The 17,606-nt window shown below is 47.6% G+C and overlaps 5 protein-coding genes across 5 annotated transcripts; 2 read left to right on the top strand and 3 right to left on the bottom strand.

The window, feature by feature from the left end:
• Nucleotides 1–61: 61 nt before the first annotated feature.
• On the bottom strand, nucleotides 62–1,110 carry N7500_008302 (F-box protein; the record flags this gene model as incomplete). The annotated part of the gene is made up of 2 exons (XM_056679446.1): nucleotides 62–532; nucleotides 598–1,110. The coding sequence occupies 2 exons, from the start codon at nucleotides 1,108–1,110 to the stop codon at nucleotides 62–64; spliced, it is 984 nt and encodes a 327-aa protein (XP_056529818.1).
• Nucleotides 1,111–1,553: 443 nt separating this feature from the next.
• On the top strand, nucleotides 1,554–3,432 carry N7500_008303 (GMC family oxidoreductase; the record flags this gene model as incomplete). The annotated part of the gene is made up of 3 exons (XM_056679447.1): nucleotides 1,554–1,632; nucleotides 1,763–2,417; nucleotides 2,469–3,432. The coding sequence occupies 3 exons, from the start codon at nucleotides 1,554–1,556 to the stop codon at nucleotides 3,430–3,432; spliced, it is 1,698 nt and encodes a 565-aa protein (XP_056529819.1).
• Nucleotides 3,433–4,696: 1,264 nt separating this feature from the next.
• Nucleotides 4,697–5,849, top strand: N7500_008304 (aromatic alcohol reductase; the record flags this gene model as incomplete). The annotated part of the gene is made up of 4 exons (XM_056679448.1): nucleotides 4,697–4,786; nucleotides 4,851–5,132; nucleotides 5,189–5,515; nucleotides 5,580–5,849. 4 exons carry the CDS (start codon nucleotides 4,697–4,699, stop codon nucleotides 5,847–5,849), a joined length of 969 nt encoding a protein of 322 aa, XP_056529820.1.
• Nucleotides 5,850–6,347: 498 nt separating this feature from the next.
• Nucleotides 6,348–8,017, bottom strand: N7500_008305 (MFS transporter; the record flags this gene model as incomplete). Its single annotated transcript, XM_056679449.1, has 2 exons — nucleotides 6,348–6,672; nucleotides 6,750–8,017. The coding sequence occupies 2 exons, from the start codon at nucleotides 8,015–8,017 to the stop codon at nucleotides 6,348–6,350; spliced, it is 1,593 nt and encodes a 530-aa protein (XP_056529821.1).
• A 2,073-nt stretch (nucleotides 8,018–10,090) lies between these two features.
• Nucleotides 10,091–12,240, bottom strand: N7500_008306 (uncharacterized protein; the record flags this gene model as incomplete). The annotated part of the gene is made up of 9 exons (XM_056679450.1): nucleotides 10,091–10,235; nucleotides 10,310–10,649; nucleotides 10,708–10,965; nucleotides 11,038–11,358; nucleotides 11,419–11,660; nucleotides 11,717–11,819; nucleotides 11,870–11,917; nucleotides 11,983–12,052; nucleotides 12,118–12,240. 9 exons carry the CDS (start codon nucleotides 12,238–12,240, stop codon nucleotides 10,091–10,093), a joined length of 1,650 nt encoding a protein of 549 aa, XP_056529822.1.
• Nucleotides 12,241–17,606: the final 5,366 nt, after the last annotated feature.

The raw sequence follows: 17,606 nt of genomic DNA on the forward strand, positions 1-17,606 counted from the left end.
ATAGTATCAATGGGAATAAATATAGCTGACATTGATGATATATATTGACGGGGTGTGGGTATTATTCGACAGTCGCCGGACTCGGGCTTGTTGGGTAGGTAAATGTTGAAAGGAACGTTTCGTATCCATGAGGATTGCGAGGAATATAGACCAAATGCTGTCTCTCTCCCTGGAAACTAATTGCTTCACCCTGCGATTCTTCGATGTTCTTTCTTCTGCAAATAAAATCCAAACCGTGTTCACCATATGCAGTGATAATCTCCTTCTTGATCATTTCTGTGGCATTTGGAGAATAGCCGCCCATAGAGCACTGAACTACCGCTTGTTTATACACAACCAACCCAAATTTGTTGATAATCCGATGGAACTCATCGCGGATATTCTCAAAGCTCGATTTGAAAGATCCCAGATCTCCAGTAGACCAATACACCTGTACTGTGATGAAATCCGAGAAATATAGCGTGAGTAGCAGCTCGAAGAGCCTTTCCATACGAATGCCATGGTATCCGGACTCTTGCATCTTTTTGTCTGCCTATATATGACATGTTAGCAACCCGAGACTGTGAAATCAACTTGTTGTGTAGACGAGAAACTAACCGAGATAGTAGAGCTAACAACATGATCGCCCATCATTCCGTGGGAAACATTGAGAAGTCCAATATCCGAGACCGGGGGTTGCTGAACTAGCATTTTGCGCCAGCTTGCGTCCTTTCGTACAAATCGAAACATAGTCGAAGTATCTTTGTTCATGGTCAAGTCGGAAAAGTGAACTTCATGGTGTTTCCCAGTGTCCTTGGCGGGAAAGATAGAAGGAAATGCCTCTGTCAATAGTGGGTTGATTGTCTTTTCTCCCACCCCCCATTCGGAGTCTTTGATTGGAGTGAAGAAAAGGATCTTTTGGATTGACGGCGCCTGGCTGATCAGGTTCACCCAGCGACGACAGACTCGTTGTGCAGATGTGAGAAGCGTACGCATATCCACCCGAGCCAGGATCATCTCCAGGATTTCTGGAGTGTCTAGGACTTTGTTGGTTGCTGATTGTGTGCTGGACCCAGGTCGCGACTGGATCGGATGTCCATAGCTTGGATATTCTGTAACGCGACTTGCCATTCTTTCTAGGATCTCAGACTTACTGAATCACAGTCCGCTCTAATGAAAACTAAACTTTGGGTTTCTTTTGCCGCGCCCTTCGATGTGGCCTGGCTGTGGTTATTCGTAATAGACGGCTGTGAGAGCACAGAGCAGTCCGTAGGGAACTTTGTAATACTGAAAGGTCCCACTCTGTGCTGTAAAATACATCCCCGGGATATATTTACCAGCACCTCTGTAAAATTACGACGGCCTATATTATAGGAATGGACATATACTTCTGACTTGAGGCATGACTTCACCTTTCCATTTATCTGTCCATACCCCCAGTTTACGGAGGTACAACACAAGACGAAAGCGGACAGTGATCCCATCGGGGATAGACCGGCATCACCGCCCTCAAGCCAACCTCATCTTCAAGACGAAACTCCAAAGTTCTGCTCGAGGGATGAATCTCAGGCACAATGTGGCCCTTTTCAACATATCCAGAGAAGACAGTGGATGATGTAGCCGGAAAGACGTTCGACTACATCATTGTCGGTGGTGCGTCTCACTTCCCCTGAGCGAAAGCCATCAAATCCATTAACCCAAACCCACCCCTTAGGCGGTACGGCTGGATGTCTGATCGCAAACCGCCTTTCCGCTTCCCCAAACATCTCAGTTCTAGTTTTAGACAAGGGTCACATCGATGCCGGGGTTCTCTCGCGGATCCCACTACTTGGTATCCTGCAGAGCGGGGTCGTCCGCTACAACGCCGAACCAAACGCGCACCTGCGCGGGCGTCGTGTGCAACTCCTGGCCGGCGAAATGCTAGGTGGCACCAGTCGCGCTCACTCCATGGTATGGAGCCCCGGCGGCCGCCCCGAATTCGACGGTTGGGCGCGTGAGCTGGGACTAGATGAATGGAGCTGGGAAAAGGTAGCGCCAGCTTTTGAGCGGGTTGAGGAGGCTATTCAGCGGAAAGGGGCGGGTGATATAGGACTCATGTCATATGTGGATACTGCGATGGAAAGAGTAGGACTGGGTGATGGAGGGGGAAAGCGAGGCACCCAGAGATATACCCGCAGCGAGGTCTCGGTGGATGCAGATGGGAACAGAGTATCTGCCTTGACAGCGTGGCTGAGTGCCTCGGTTGTGAATGAGAGGAAGGGACGACTGACGGTGTGTACAGGCGTGACTGCAACAAAGCTCGAGTTTACAGATAACGGAACGAGTGCTACAGGCATATGGATCAAACGGGAAGGTGGTGCAGACATTTTGGTCAAGGCTCAACAAGAGGTGATTCTCTGTAGTGGCGTATTCGGCACGCCACAACTGCTCTTACAAAGGTTGGTCGCAGTTTCTAGATTGCCTCACTTTGTGATACTAACCGCCAATAGTGGCATTGGCCCTAAGGACCATTTGTCCGGTCACAATATCCCCGTGCTACACAATCTCCCCGCAGTGGGTGCGCATTTGACCACCCATATCCTTGTACCAGTCATGACAGAGCTCCCACTCAAGCACACACTGCATATTATTCAGACAGTGGCTATCTTATGGCACTTTTTACTGTGGCTCTTCTCCGGGACTGGTGTGCTTGCCTCTAACGGCCAATGGGGCGCCGCGTTTTTGCACTCGGATTCAATCAATGAGGCAACAATGACGGTGGTTCCTCCCGAAGACGGCGAAAAGGAAGTGACAGATCTAGAAATCCTGATTGCCCCGCTGAGTACACTGATCGAGCATGGTGTCCCCGGAGTACCCTGTATGACGTGGTACGCAGCACTTGTGCAGCCCCACACCACAGGCAGCGTTGAGCTCTCGTCCAATTCTGACCCAAAGGCGCCTTTGAAAATTACCCTCCCATTGTTGATCGATGCTCGCGACAGCGCCCGACTACGTAAGGCAGTGCGGTTCGCTATGCGGTTGGCAGACGAGTTTGCGGGAACTGAGGTTGGGTATCCATATCCGGCACCGTTAGCCATGGCTCCCGGGATGGGTTTGGAGTATTTAGATGGTCTTTTGGACAAGAACAAGAGCAAGAGTACGAAGAAAAAGCTTACAAGGGTATTGCCACCACAGAAGGATGCTTGGAGGACAGTGACTGATACAGAAATCGATGAGTACATAAAGAGGCTGGTGACAGGGAGCTATGATCCTGCTGGCACGTGCCGGATGGGTCTTACAAAGAATGAGGGTGTAGTAGACCAGAACCTGAAGGTATTTGGAGTATGCAACTTGCGAATTGCAGATGCAAGTGTGCTTCCCCGGTGTGGGGGCGCCTCAATATCGGCGTCCATTTATATGATTGCGGAACGGTGCGCTGAGTTTATCATGAAGCAGGATAATTTTCTCTCCTAGGTACAAGGCAATACATTACGTCTGAGACTTAATAGCCACGCATTCATCCCTAATGGGCCTCACTACTATGAACAAGCCCAATGATGATGGGGGAAACTACATCATCTGTTCTGCCTCTGAGAAAGATTCTGGCGTTATCGCTGAGCAAAAGAAGCATTCGAACAAGCACATAGAGGGTATAGGGCCAACAGGGCAATTCAGCCCTGGCCTGCCGCTCAACCTTTGGGTCCAATTGATGCCAAGCCTTTGGGCATGTCCCTTGAAGCTCTCTGCCCTTGTTTGTGGATGTCTTGCTAACGTGGCGTGTAGACGACAAGCTGGATATTGACAAGCTTGAGGCTAAGGTATGCGTCATCGAGGCCGAGGGCCTTGTCCAAAGGTAGGTTTCAGTTCGTTCATATTGACCTTGGTATTCAGAATCTCCAATTTGATCGAAAGGATGACGGCAACGTATCTCCAGACGTGCTTTACGCCCGGCTGGAGAAGATGGAAATCACGTCCAGCCTACCGACATGGTTCCCATGCAAAAGCTATGGAAGATGGCTCTGACGTATGATCGTGGGTCTTTAGTGCCATTAAACGCAACTACAAGGTGTAGGAATGCTTGGCGATAACTGAGCATTTCGTTATGATAGAAATCTGGGTGTATGACAATGGTGTACTATGAGATCAATGATATCCAACTGTCTGATAAACATGTATGATCAAAAACACGAATGTAAATAGATGACTAATCAACCACTGCACTTTTATGCACATAGATGGGACCCTTGATCAGTCAAGGAGGATTCGGGCCCCGGGTTCATTACCGACCGAGGTATCGGTGAACATGAATAATTACACGATTTTAATCACATAAGATTATGCCAGCCAAAAGAATTCTCGTTATTCTACTTATCTATACCAATGTAGCAGATGATGAGAGGACTAGAGTCAAAGGTCTAGAAAATTTCAACTACTACCTTTTGCACGCAACAAAAGCGGCTTCACGGGCTATTTTAGCGTGGTTCTCTGGAGATTATATGTTTAGGAAGACGGTACTTCGTACTGTTGATAGTGGACGCGGTGGGACCAAGTGCATAATCATTTATGTCCCGTCACTGTATTGTCACTTGGTAGTTGACACGCCCGGTCCGCCGGACTTAGGGCAACTCACCGTGGGCTATAAATGCTTCAGCCTGTTCTCCAGGACTTCTGATGACAAGATTGTTTTGTCGTAAACCTTTTACTTTAACTATCAACCCCTGGAATTCCAAGCAGCAAAATGGCCGTCAAACAGAAAGTCCTCCTACTTGGAGCTACCGGCGAGACTGGCACTTCCATACTGAAAGGCTTACAAGAGTCGGGTAACTTCGTGAGTTGCGTTGACTGTTTAGGATCAGTTCGTATGACTGACTCTATTACTCTTCGTTTCCTAGAATATTGAAGTCTTGGTGCGACCGGCTTCAATCAATAAACCATCGGTCCAGAAGATCCAAGAGCAAGGCATCAAGACCTGGGCCATTGATCTCAATGAATCCAGCGAGCTCATCCCTGCACTGTCTGGTGTCGATGTTCTTATTAGCGCCATCGGACCCAACGACTTGGTGCAACAAAAAAAGCTACTTCAAGCCGCAAAGTTGGCAGGTATCAAGCGAATAGTTCCATGCGCTTTCATCACGATCGCACCCCCACAAGGCGCTATGTTACTTCGTGACGAGGTACGAATTGCGGTAAATGAAGAACGTGAACTGAGATGAACTGACCAATAAAATAGAAAGAGGAAGTTTACAATGACATCAAATTGCTCGGCATCCCTTATACTATCATAGATGTTGGGTTCTGGTATCAGATCTCATTTCCCTCCCTCCCTTCCGGCAAAGTGGACTATGCATCGGTGTCGCCAATGAACATTATTCATGACGATGGCACAGCCCCAAATATTCTGACCGACCTACGTGATATCGGCCGATTTGTCGCGCGCATAATATGCGATGATCGAACTTTGAACAAATACGTCTACACATTTGGGGACATTCTGAGCGAGAATGAAATTTACCGTATTGCCGAGGAGGTATCTGGGGAGAAAATTGAATCGACTCAGGTATGCTGATTCCTTTTGGAAATAACATATTTCATAGTGCATAGCTTATTAACTTCACTGCCAGATGTCAATCGAGCAGATCGAACATGGCCTTGCACAGGCCAAAGCTGCTCTTTCCCAGGATCCTCAGGATCCGATGAAGCGTACTTTCTTCTATCTTTCCGAATATCAGCATAGTAAGTATGTACGCAAGGACAACAGGCCTGAGTACGCGGAGTATCTGGGATATCTGAATGCCCGAAGCCTCTATCCAGACTTCACACCCATTTCCTTCCGAGAATTCTTTGTGGAGGCACTCGCTGGGAAGGCGAAAAGGGTGTATGCTAGTTCATAGGATTTACCTGGATCATTGACCTATCGCATGATTGTCGAATTCACAGAAAGAATGAAATAAATCCAACTTGCGAATAAATATTCCCATGCAATTGTGCCCCATCTGAATTGCGACTACTGGCGACCTAGTCCATGAAGCAGTATTGTCATGCCGTGCGTTCGCCATTGAAGACTTCTAAGTTAGGTGCGGAACGTATGATCGTTCTTTTCTTGGGATAAAAGTGGAAAAGCTTTTCAGGAGATGGATATCCTGTTCTGGGAGATTATTTCCTATCTAGGGCTATACATTATAAAGTTTCCAGTAAAAAATGGCTCTGGAGTGCCGGAATCCAGAAAAAGGAATGGTTCGGCGCCATGCCTCATTAATAAGCTGAACAAGGTCTTTTGGATGAAGACTCGAGTTGTTTCCTAAATTGCTACCCGTTCGGCTTCCATGGCTTGATTCCTGGTTACAAACGAGCAGCTGCATTGATGCGTTCGGACCCGTCATATTGATATCTCATAACCCATCTTCCATGGTCGAAGCATCCACTGCGGTTGGAGAGTCGGTTTTGTCACGTTTAGTGATGCTTCGAATGACGAACATTGTCGCAATGGCAATTCCCAGACCAGCAAGGCCAATACCCATGTAGCTTGCACCACGATAACCTCGGAATGTGTCCGTGCCACCGCGGTTCACTTGACTTTCGACAGTTCCAGCAAGGCCGAGACCGATCGATATCGAATAATTCACAATGGTGTTGACGAGTGAGGCAGCAAGTCCTTGATGCTCCCGTGGCATGCTATTGCTGAGTATAATCGTTCCAGATGGAAAAGACATGTCCCTGATGAAAGGTCAGCTTATTGTAGACATATCATCCAGGTAATCAGCAGGCTAGGCGGTAGGAGGCGATATACTTACATGCCCCATGGGGTCAAGACAGAAATGACAAATGCTTGAGCCCAGTATGTTTGGTGAACAGGCAGTGTGGCCAGAAGAATTTGACCACCTGTAAATGCAAACATAGCTATGAGCATGATCGCACTAGGAGGCACTCGAGCCAGAATAAAGCCAGTCGTAACTGCAGCGATTGCACCGGACACAGCCGCCGGTGCGAATTTTGCCAGCGCCAAAAGGGGTGCATCGCCCTTGATGACTTCCATGAATTGGAAGAAATAAAAAACCACAACTCCAAAGCTGGACCAACCAGCAGCGATACAACCTAGTACCCACGCGACCTCCTCAGAGAAAACGTCCCGAGGCAGTAAGGGACATGTTGCGTGGAACTCGACCCACAAGAATAATGCTAGGCATAGGAAACCCACAATCAAAAGTACGTAGACATAGACAGTCGGCCAGCCGACAATTGGGCCTTGATTCCAAGCGAAATTAATCAGAATAAGAGCGGCTACACCGAGTGAGCCCCCTAGTAGATCACATTTGACCCACCATGGAATTTGAACTGATACTTTCGGGGGTTGTGAATCGGGAATAGCGAAGAAGCCGAGGGCCGAAAATGCTATACAGACAATTCCCATGATCCAATATCCCCATGGCCACCAGGCGCGCTCTGCTAGCAAAGCCGAGAAGGCACCTCCAATAATAAACCCTCCTGGCGCGGTCGCACCGAATATACTGAACACCATGTCCTTTCGAGGGCCAGCTGGGTATGTGCGCCCCAGAATAGCCAGGGCGTTTGGTAACAAAAAGGCCGGACCGATTCCTTGAAATGCACGACAAATATCAAAAAATATTTGGTTCGACCATACCGAGAACCCTCCAAGAAGAGACCATAGCCCAAACCAAGCGAAGCCACCAATGAACATAAGTTTATGCCCATAAAGGTCCCCTAGTCTCCCTGCAACCAGAATGAACGTACCAACCGTCAGGCTGTACGCGGCTGCGTACCAACTTAGTTGACCGGGATTGGTCACGTGGAAGCCATCCCCAATGATATGAAGGGGTACAATAGCAATGGCAAGGCCTGCCTGTGTCATCAATTGGGCAGCACAAACCACGGCGACGAACATGATCTCATGCAGCAAGCTCTTTGGAATTTCCATCGCTGATTGGTTGGTGATCGCCCGAGCGAGATCTCCCTGGTGAGAGTTCGAAGGTTCAGCATCAGGAAGATAGCCAGAAGGCTCATTTAATGAGTTTTTGCGAAATTCTCCTCGTTCGTCGGGCATCTTCGCGCGCAAGGCCTAGCTGTAGAGCCAGGTTGGGGTGTTGGGGTTGCGGCCTGCTCAGGTCTGGCTATATGAAGGCGGGTTGCACGCGACGACCAGCAGACTTGACTGATATGAAGTGATTTGTGGATTTTGAACTCAGAATGAAATGGCAAAAGGTCACAGTTGCACTTCGATGGCACCTGAATGCAAAATTCTGCAGATAAGCAGAACGGGTGGATCGGCGCGGGAGCGGAGATCGGGATTCTCACACCGTCACGCAAAATTCACAGCTCCAACATCGGCAAGTTGTGATTATCTACAAGTGCCTAGGGCATACCTAGGGAGTGCAGACAAATTGTTATATTCAAGTCTCCGCGGCCAACCGGGTTGCGGTCAATGGATAATCATCTTTCTTGTCTCACTGTGATCACGAAAATGTTCTGACTTGATTATTCAGCTTGTACAAATGCTGAAGGGGTTGCAACTCTCAAAAGAGCTCATGGCTTCTCTTCTGATTGCTCACTTGCTACTTCACCAATTCCGACTGTTATGGAACTGGTGGTACTGAACTAGGGTTAAAGATTAACGGCACATGCGCAATATGTACTACTTGATCCTGGAGGACCCGCTTATTGAGAACCTCGACACGATTTCCCCGTTAATGCTTTTCACGACATCTCGACGGTAGCTCGGCCGTCTGAACGCGAAGCCAGATGGTGTTCCTCTTGCTCTAAGTACCGATGAGGATGTATGAGGAATTTTTAACATGCGACCCTTGATATCTCGTGTCACGATCATGAAACCATCGAGGGGTTCTGATACGCGCACCATCGATTTTACCACCCACACCATTTTACATAAGCAAATTCTTAGGTAATCTAGAAATCACGGGTATAATCGGATAAAAAGTCATGTGATCATCAACCTCATCTATCAATTTACTGGGCTGATTATAAAATAGCAGATACTAATTGGTTATATAGTATTATTCGACTATATTTCCCGGAGTAAGTGATTAAATTAATACACACACAGTATGATCTAGCCCCACAAACTAGCCTAATCGGGTAGTGTACAGGTTATTTTACTCCCTCAATAGGCCTACCGCCTAAGGTTCCTTATAAGTATCGATTATCTAATCTTATTAGATTAAATCAGTCGATTTTATTGGATAAAATCACTCTATTATAGTTTATTAAGCCTATTCTAGCAGGATTACACCTAATTCTACCACTAAGTATACCCTAGTAGTAGAAACGGGTAGCAAAATACCCAATTGGGAAGGTAAGTAGCCCAAAGAGGAAGTAGAAGGCGCTAAGTAGGTATTCCGGGTGTGAAGAGACTAGGTATACGTTTAGGAGATACCCGATATAGAAGTTTTGATATTATTTGTATTGTCTAATTGGGAAATTTTTGTTGTTCGCTGTTATGTATATTCTGAGATTGATAAATGAGGTTGATAATCACATGACTTTTTATCCGATTATACCCGTGATTTCTAGATTACCTAAGAATTTGCTTATGTAAAATGGTGTGGGTGGTAAAATCGATGGTGCGCGTATCAGAACCCACCATCGAGACGGTGATTATGTCATCACACTTGGGGCAGATCGGGCCGGAAGCCGAGGGAAAACCCGATCCGATTCCGCCTCAGAAGAAAGGGCGTGATCCACACATATACACGCATCAATCCGACACACTGCCCCGAATTATAGTCACCACTCTAGGTCAACTTCGACGGATCTAAGAGAAATTCTTGTTTTATGGGGCCATCCGTCCGGGCCGCTGAGATTATTCCCCACATCCCCACTGGGTGTGGGACACCGAGGATGTCTAAGGCAACAGGCGGTTCACTAGACTTATTGCAAAAGATTGAGATCGAAAAATATTCCGTTCGTATCTGATTACATTGCTCGAGAACCATATTAACATCCGATATTAGACAACTTTCCAAATCCCTCTTCCTGCACAAGGCTGAAAGCGGATATATAACAACTTGGCCAAAACTCGTAGAACGTCCCCCTTTTCTGCTGCAGCATGTCCAACCCACACGTGCGACATGCCGACAGACCCCATCAAGCGAAGCTTTATTCAAGCATCGTCATCCGAGATCTTCTCGGTAACGGTACCATCGTCTGTAACAACAATCTTGTGCACATTGAGGGAAGCCTTGACAGGGTTGGGCTGCTGGTAGACCCACTCCAACTGTTCGAGGGTACGGCCCTGAGATTCAACACTGTAGTAGCATACGTTAGCTTGAAAGGGTTTCGAGATGTGGGAGGATTGGGGCTGGACTTGGATGAAACATACCAGAAGAAGTACCAGAAGACGGACTCGAGAACGTCCCAGCCGACGAAAATCCAGAAGTAGTTGGTAGAAATGTTTTGGAGACCAATGGGCGTAGCGAACTGACTGATGAAACTGATGCTGGAGACCATGAAGCCAGACAGGGCCAGACCCTTGGAACGAGTGGTTGTCTCCAGAGCCTCGGCGGGAATGACACCCTGGAGGGGAGTGTAGGTGAACGAGAAGATCACGTTGAAAAGGTAGTAGAAAGCGAGAGCAGCCTGGCCCTTGGTCTTGCCGATGGAACCAGTATTGGCGACTTCTTGCAGAATACCGGCGTTGATGGCCAGGGCGACAGCGCATGCTGTATATTGGTTAGCCGGGCTGATACTCACAGTCTCAGGGGAAACCGCAAAACTCACCAAAAGTACCGAAGATGAGAACAGGGCGACGGCGCATTCTGTCGGTGAAGTGCACGGCGGTCAATGCACCAATAGCTGAAACGATAGAGTTGACGAGGTTAAGCAACAACTGGGTTGAGCTGGACTCGTATCCAATGACCTTGTAGATAGTGGCGTTGAAGTAACCAAGACCGTTTCCAGACCACTGTCCAAAGACGGAAATCATGATGACCTGGGCGAAACGCCAGCGTCCACTCTTGGTGGTGATGAATGGGCGGTCTGGGGAGATTTGAATCTTGGTCAGTTGCTATCGCGATAAATCGTACTGAATGTCGGAAGTGCAAAACTTACAATCCCACCATCTCTTGTCAATACCGTCAATTCGAATACCCTCCTTCATCTCCTCAATCTCAAGACGGACCAAGCGAGCGTTGGGGTCACCATTGCCGTGATACTTGACCAGGAATGCCTCGGCCTCTTCGTTGCGGCCATTGGCGATGAGCCAACGAGGTGACTCTGGGATGAACCAGACAGAGATAATGACAATAATACAGGCAAAGCACTGGCAGAGGAAGGGGATACGCCACTGCCAGTTGTTGTTAATGTGCTCGGTACCGTATGTGAGAGCAGCGGCGGGGATAGAGCCACCGAACCAACCACAGTTGTAGAAGCCTGTTCTAGCGTTAGGATCGATCTATAGAATTTTTTCCGACAAGATCCAGATATACTTACCGACGGCACGACCACGCCAGTGAGGCGGGGCAATCTCGACAGCGTAGGCGGGAGCGGAGACGACCATGACTTGAATGCCGACACCGAGAACAAATCGGCCGACAACGAATTGTGCCAGAGTCATCGCACTGGTGATAATGACAGAGCCAACAATAATGACCAAGGAGCCAATGAACATGCACTTGCGACGGCCAAGCCTGTCGGAAATGATAGCACTGATAGGAGTACAGACCATGGAGCCACTGGGAAGAATTCATATCAGTTGCCGTAGTGTATGTAGGGTGGAAAGCAAACATACACTGTATAGAGGGACATAACAACAGAAACCTTGGGGCCATCCATTCCAGTCTTGAAGATTGCTTGATAGTGGTCCATAGCGAGGATAGATCCCATCAGAGATCCTGTGTTTGGTCAGTCAGTGTCATCTTTTGGGGATGATGAAACAACGCACCATCATAACCGTTGGCACAAGCACAACAGAATGCGACAAAGATACAGACTGCAATGGTCGCATCGAATGTCAGTGTCTGAGAACAATTAATCGATCAAAAAAGGGTCACTGACAGTACAAGTGCAATGATTCCTTGCTCCATCTCTCAATCTTGGTCTCCTCCAGGGCGGCGAAAAGATCGGCCTATGGTACTCAGTCTAGATCAGTATTTCGCCCATACACAATCAAGCATTGGGAAGGCCACTGACATTTTGGACCTCCTTGGTCTTTGCGCCCTGACGCTGCGTCGGTCCATGACCAGCGTGAGAATTGTCTTCGATGGCAGAGGAGATGCCGTACACCTCCTCTTTAGCGTTCTTTGTGTCCGACATGATGTGACCCCAGTATTGGAATCGACGATCTCGGTTGATGATCCGGTCAGTGATGAGCGGGGACTGGGGCGATGAATCGTGAAATCCATTAGCAGCGGGGCAGGATGTGGTTCTTATAATAATGTCGGCATGTCAGATCGAGTAATTAGAGAAATATCACTATAATCCATTTCGGGATTTGGGTCGAGTCTCCGGTTCCCCAGACTCCGTTTGCCTTGTGACCCCGGTCCCCCCTGTCCTTGTCAGGAATAGGCGCCTCCAGTTGGTGGCTTTTCCAAATACCTCCGCGTCCTGATTGGAACCGGGACATTCCCCAATCATACCATTATTACCTCCACCAGAGTGGTCAAATTTCGATTCACGCATTGAAAGAAATTAAGGTCTGATACCTGGATAGCCGGCCCTGTGTCCCGTTGAGAAAAACTAGAAACTGGCTTAGAAGGTTGAAACAGTTGGGGCCAAAAAGCCCCTTTTCGAATTTGTCTAGCTAGTCTCAATTCACAAGTAGCTCGCGAGCCTAGAATTCCAGGCCAAATACTTACTACAAATGGCATTAGACTAATGCTAGCTACATATTCACATGGTCTGAACAAGATTGCTTCATTTACTCGACACGCCTTTCCATGTGACTGGCGACGTGCCCAATTATTATTTTTGAGGGTTTGTTTTGTCTATTGATAGATATGGATTTGCCATCGAACGGCGTGTGTTCCAAAAATGATCCTTTGCATGATGCGTTGGAATTCTATATTCAATTCCTTTGTCGGGGAAAGCTAGTAAACACTGCACGGAGGCCATTGTCACCGCGGAGGCCACTCCGTGTTGGATCGTTCACGGGTCCTCCCCCATTCCCCCGTTCCCCCACAATCCACTAGGCTGTTTCTGGTCGGTTTAGCCTCATTTGGTAGCTGCTGCTCAACCCTGTCAGGACAGGGAAGGGTTCCCCCTAATGCATGTACGCCACAAACCTTCCCTGGGGGGGTAATTCAATTACCAACGAGGAAGATGAATCAATCTTTAATATGCAACTAACACCTGTTTCTGTATTTAATGGTCTGTATGTATTTGAAAAATGTACTGTATTTATAACCCATGATGTAGATGCATATGCATGATTTAGGGGACTTTCTTGACCTTACCCTCTTAGATCATGGTGGAAATAGGCCATTCCTTCGACCATCACACTCCATGAAATTTCGGCCCGAATCTCCCAATGTACCCCGGAGTTCCCACTGAATCCAAGCCGTGCGCTGAGGTAGGTGTGCACGAGCACCAAAGCAAGATTGAGATGCATCTAAACTCTCGGGACAGAGCGCTATTGGGATGGAGATTGGACCGACGACAAGAAACGATCTCGCTACTCCCGGCCGAGCTGAGAGTCACTAGAGGCGACACTTCCCAGACGGAGATGGCCACGGAGATGGGTCAAGAGACACGCTCAAGTGTCTGTGGCCATTCTTGCCCACTCATACCTCCGTACGGAGTACTCCCCAGCTAGTAACTTTTCAGAGTCACCCGTGATGTCTTGGCAGCTGGCCTGACTGGAATCGTTAAAAGGGGGTAGGCCCCGCCTGAGGGCTAGAGAATTGGCACGGGACCACCAACCATTGCTCGGCATAAAACGCCCAAATGGTTAGACGCACACCAAGTGGCGTTTGTGGCAATGAATATCCTGGAGTCCTGGAATCGGTCCACTCGGACGAAAAAAAAACAAGCTTGCGAGCGACATGTCCCGACAGTCCTCGGGAATCAGCAGGCCTCGGCCCTTTCTTTTCGAATTGTCGGAGACCGTCACTGGGCTTGGCATACATTTTCTTCAAACATCTTGCCGAGAGAGGCAAACAACAGCAGACGTTTATGTTCCAGACGTCGTGAGGTGTTGTTGAGCATCCCTTTTGCCACATAGACTTGAGTCATATCGCTAAGCCAATAGAATGTAGGGTTCCAAGGTCATGCCAGATGAAGTTTAGTCGGGAGTCAATATAGCATGGTATGGATGTATTGCATTCGGATCGGCGCCTGGAAATCATCTAAACCCCACCGTTTGTAGTCGGTACTCCGCAAAAATTCGATCTCGTATTATCCAATATTGGGCAAACTGCACTACTCCGTTGAGGCCGTGCTTATTTAAGATGATTAGTCCCTAGCCGTATCCTCCGTACGGAGTATGGAGTAGCCCATAACCTCGAGCCTCGCTAAACACTAGCACTGCTATAGAACTTGGCGTTTATACACGCAGCTGACAGGTTGGCCATGAATACCCAAATCTCCACATGCGTATTTTGGCTTTCTCGCTAGCCCCAATCAAGACAGCAAAATCTGCCATGTCAACCATGGTCTGATCACAAGATCGAGACGGATGTGCTAGTGCTCTACTCCGTACTCCGTACGGAGTACGGAGTAAGCCCTACTAGGCTCGATGGCGAGAAAGATTTGCTCGGGTGACCGACAACCCTAGAACCCTCCAATCGGCTGTGATCACGAAGTGTAACCAAGTCTCTCGTAGAGCCTCAATTCTAGACCTTGCATCCCCTGATCGCTCTTGGATCTTTGCTCATGCTATCGCTCAAGTAATGCACCAGTAACATGTTATGACTGTCTAGTTGTTTGATGATTTGGAAAACCCGAAGCTCCTCCTCCACTGATAGAAAGTTCATGAGCACTTCCCTTTTGCTCTCTACGAGTCTCAATTGACCTTCTCTTTCTGTCCTTTTCGGGCCATATTTCTACAGTTAGTACGCTGACCATCGCATGACCTCGACGTTGATTTTCCCAAAGCTCACTCCAATCATCCCCACTTGTTTTAGACAAGTTAGCAAAGGCTATCCAGTGACAGAGATGAAGGCAAAGATATCATTACTTACCAAAGGACATCTACATGAGCATATTAGATTACAAAAAAGAGCCGGACTCACATCACATCTTGACGCTCACTATCGCCACTAGAACGCTAAATTGGACAGATGGAAAACGAAACGAACAGCATCGCAAAGAGCTCGATTGGGCTAGTTTAACAATCCATTATCCTAATTCAAGAGACTCGTCTTGGAGTTTCCCAAGGACCATCGGCCGTAGGGACTCAAAAGCTTGAATGCAGAGCTTGATTCTGTGGCCCTCGATCTCACATATTCTGCCCAATGCTGGCCACCTCCATGCTGCTGATCATTTAGGGATACGAAAAACAAATATGACATCGGGCCGCGAACCAGTACTATCCAAACAACCCCAGCGCGCTCAAGGGGATGTGTTGCCTTTTCATCAGGCCATCTCAGTCTTCCCCGTGCAGACTCTAAGTCCCCCCCTCTGCTGGTTTTCTCTATGTTGGAAAGACGGCAAATGCCTACTTGAGGTACACAAGAGAGCCAGTGTCCCAAAAATATCAATCAGTGCCGGCCCGAGTTTAGGTTCCTCATCACCATGATTATAGGGAGCTAGTATGATTGTTCACCCGTCTCATCAGCGATACTACCGTGAACACTCCCAAGGCACTCCTAGGATAAAGGTTCTTTTGGAAGTATTGAGCTTGGGGGGGCCTTTATCGGTTCCCCAGCTGGGTCGGTCCATCCTCGCAAGGGTATCAGTATTAAACTCGTACTCCATTTTCAATTCATCTTTCATTTCTAACTAGTGGAACACAATGCTTGATACGAGTTGTGTAGCTCATTGGAAATTTGCTAACTTGGAGCAAGAAATTGGATATGTGTGTGAACCCTGGAGTTGAAGCTTAGTTTCGGAAACTGCTGAGCTAAGAGCATCCGAGACATGAACATCGGAGTTTTTATCTTTTCCACCGAGTGCCAATGACTTGGGCTGGATATTCTTGGGGCAGTACAATACCACAGGCTGCCCCTTCTTGGGTTTCTTTATTCTCATACATGCTATCTATATCATTAGTAATGGCATCATTAGAGACATAGAATTCAAATATCATACCTTGAGCCAGCTTATTCATTGAAATTCCGGACTCCAATGTAACCACCGCACGATAGCTTGGCAGGTGGTTGAGGTTGATACCTCGCGTGTGTGTGCCTCATCCAGGAAGACATGGCCCAGAGACCGCACACGTGCATGTCCCAGGTTTTCCCTCTATCAGTCCATGTAGAGCAGCTTCAGCCGCAAAGGACTACCCTTCCACATTGACATCGCAAGTTGTGGTGTCGAACTAATGATTGTATTGTTAGATTTCCACTAACTGTTTGTCGCTTTGACCTGGCATGCAAAGCTCTGTCATAGTCATCACAGCCCCAAGAAGATGACTCTGTATCTTGTAGAGTTTTTTCGGTTCTTGCTCGGGGCGGAGTTAGGAACAAGGGATCGAGGGCGCCGGAATTCTTCCAGGCGCGATGCCAGCTCTGATGATGTGATGTAAGGCGAAGAAGGGTACAAAGAGTGTCTGAAGTTTGGGTAAAGCTGAAGTGGCTGAGATCAGATGAGAATTTGAAACCTGTGGCAGGACTTCAGAGTTCAGACCCAGGTGATACCTTTCTCCCTCACTTGGCTAATGGCTCGTTGGAAAAGGCCCTCAAGGCCATATGTATTGATCGGATTTGACAATAAGTGAGCACTTGAAATGGGCTGGGGTGTCTCTCTTTCTTGTAGAATTCAAATTTGCGTATGTGCTTTAACACTTTGTAGGAACTCGTCAAGACAAAGTCCGATTAAAAGAGAAGATATTTGCGGACTCTTTGCGATCTGCTTTATTCGGATGTCGTAAGATTTTTAGGGTTTGGTGAAAGTTGGAAAGTGAGACTCAGCCTTCCCCTGCCCAAATATATTTTCAGAGCATACTCAAAAGGGAGAGATGAATCTGACCTTCAAAATTATACTTATCATTTTTAACATAGGAGAGAAATACCTTCGCTTTACTCTTACCAGAGTATCACTTTTTTCGAGTGGGCATATTCAATGCTTTCTCATATAGATAGCGAGACAGGTATGCCATGAGAGATGATACTCATACCTCATCCACTATATCTCCCCACAACCCCCAATGTCGGCGATTTTATCTCTCCTCCAACTTTCGCAACTTGTGAGGACCCTCTCTGAAGTGAGAATGAGTGAGCCGCAAAGCCCACGTTGGCCTAAGGGCTCAACCTTCGAAGCCCAACCCAACCCACAGCCCATTCTTAGGGACCCATTTAGGAGGTTCAACTATCGCTGCAATCTGACTCTTCTACTGAATTCAAAGAGTCTATATTCTAAGATTGAAATCAGTATATAAGTATATATCCTGATTCTAGACGATATAAGACCAGTAGGGGTCGAGAAATCGCGGAAATATCAACGGAAAAGTCGACATATATATATACTAGATCTATACGGGAGTCCTACCACTTTTTGGTAAACCTATATAATCTAAATACACG

This window comes from Penicillium coprophilum, assembly GCF_028826855.1.
Source record: "Penicillium coprophilum strain IBT 35676 chromosome Unknown utg000005l_segment0_segment0, whole genome shotgun sequence".
In the NCBI taxonomy this organism is placed as follows: domain Eukaryota; kingdom Fungi; phylum Ascomycota; class Eurotiomycetes; order Eurotiales; family Aspergillaceae; genus Penicillium; species Penicillium coprophilum.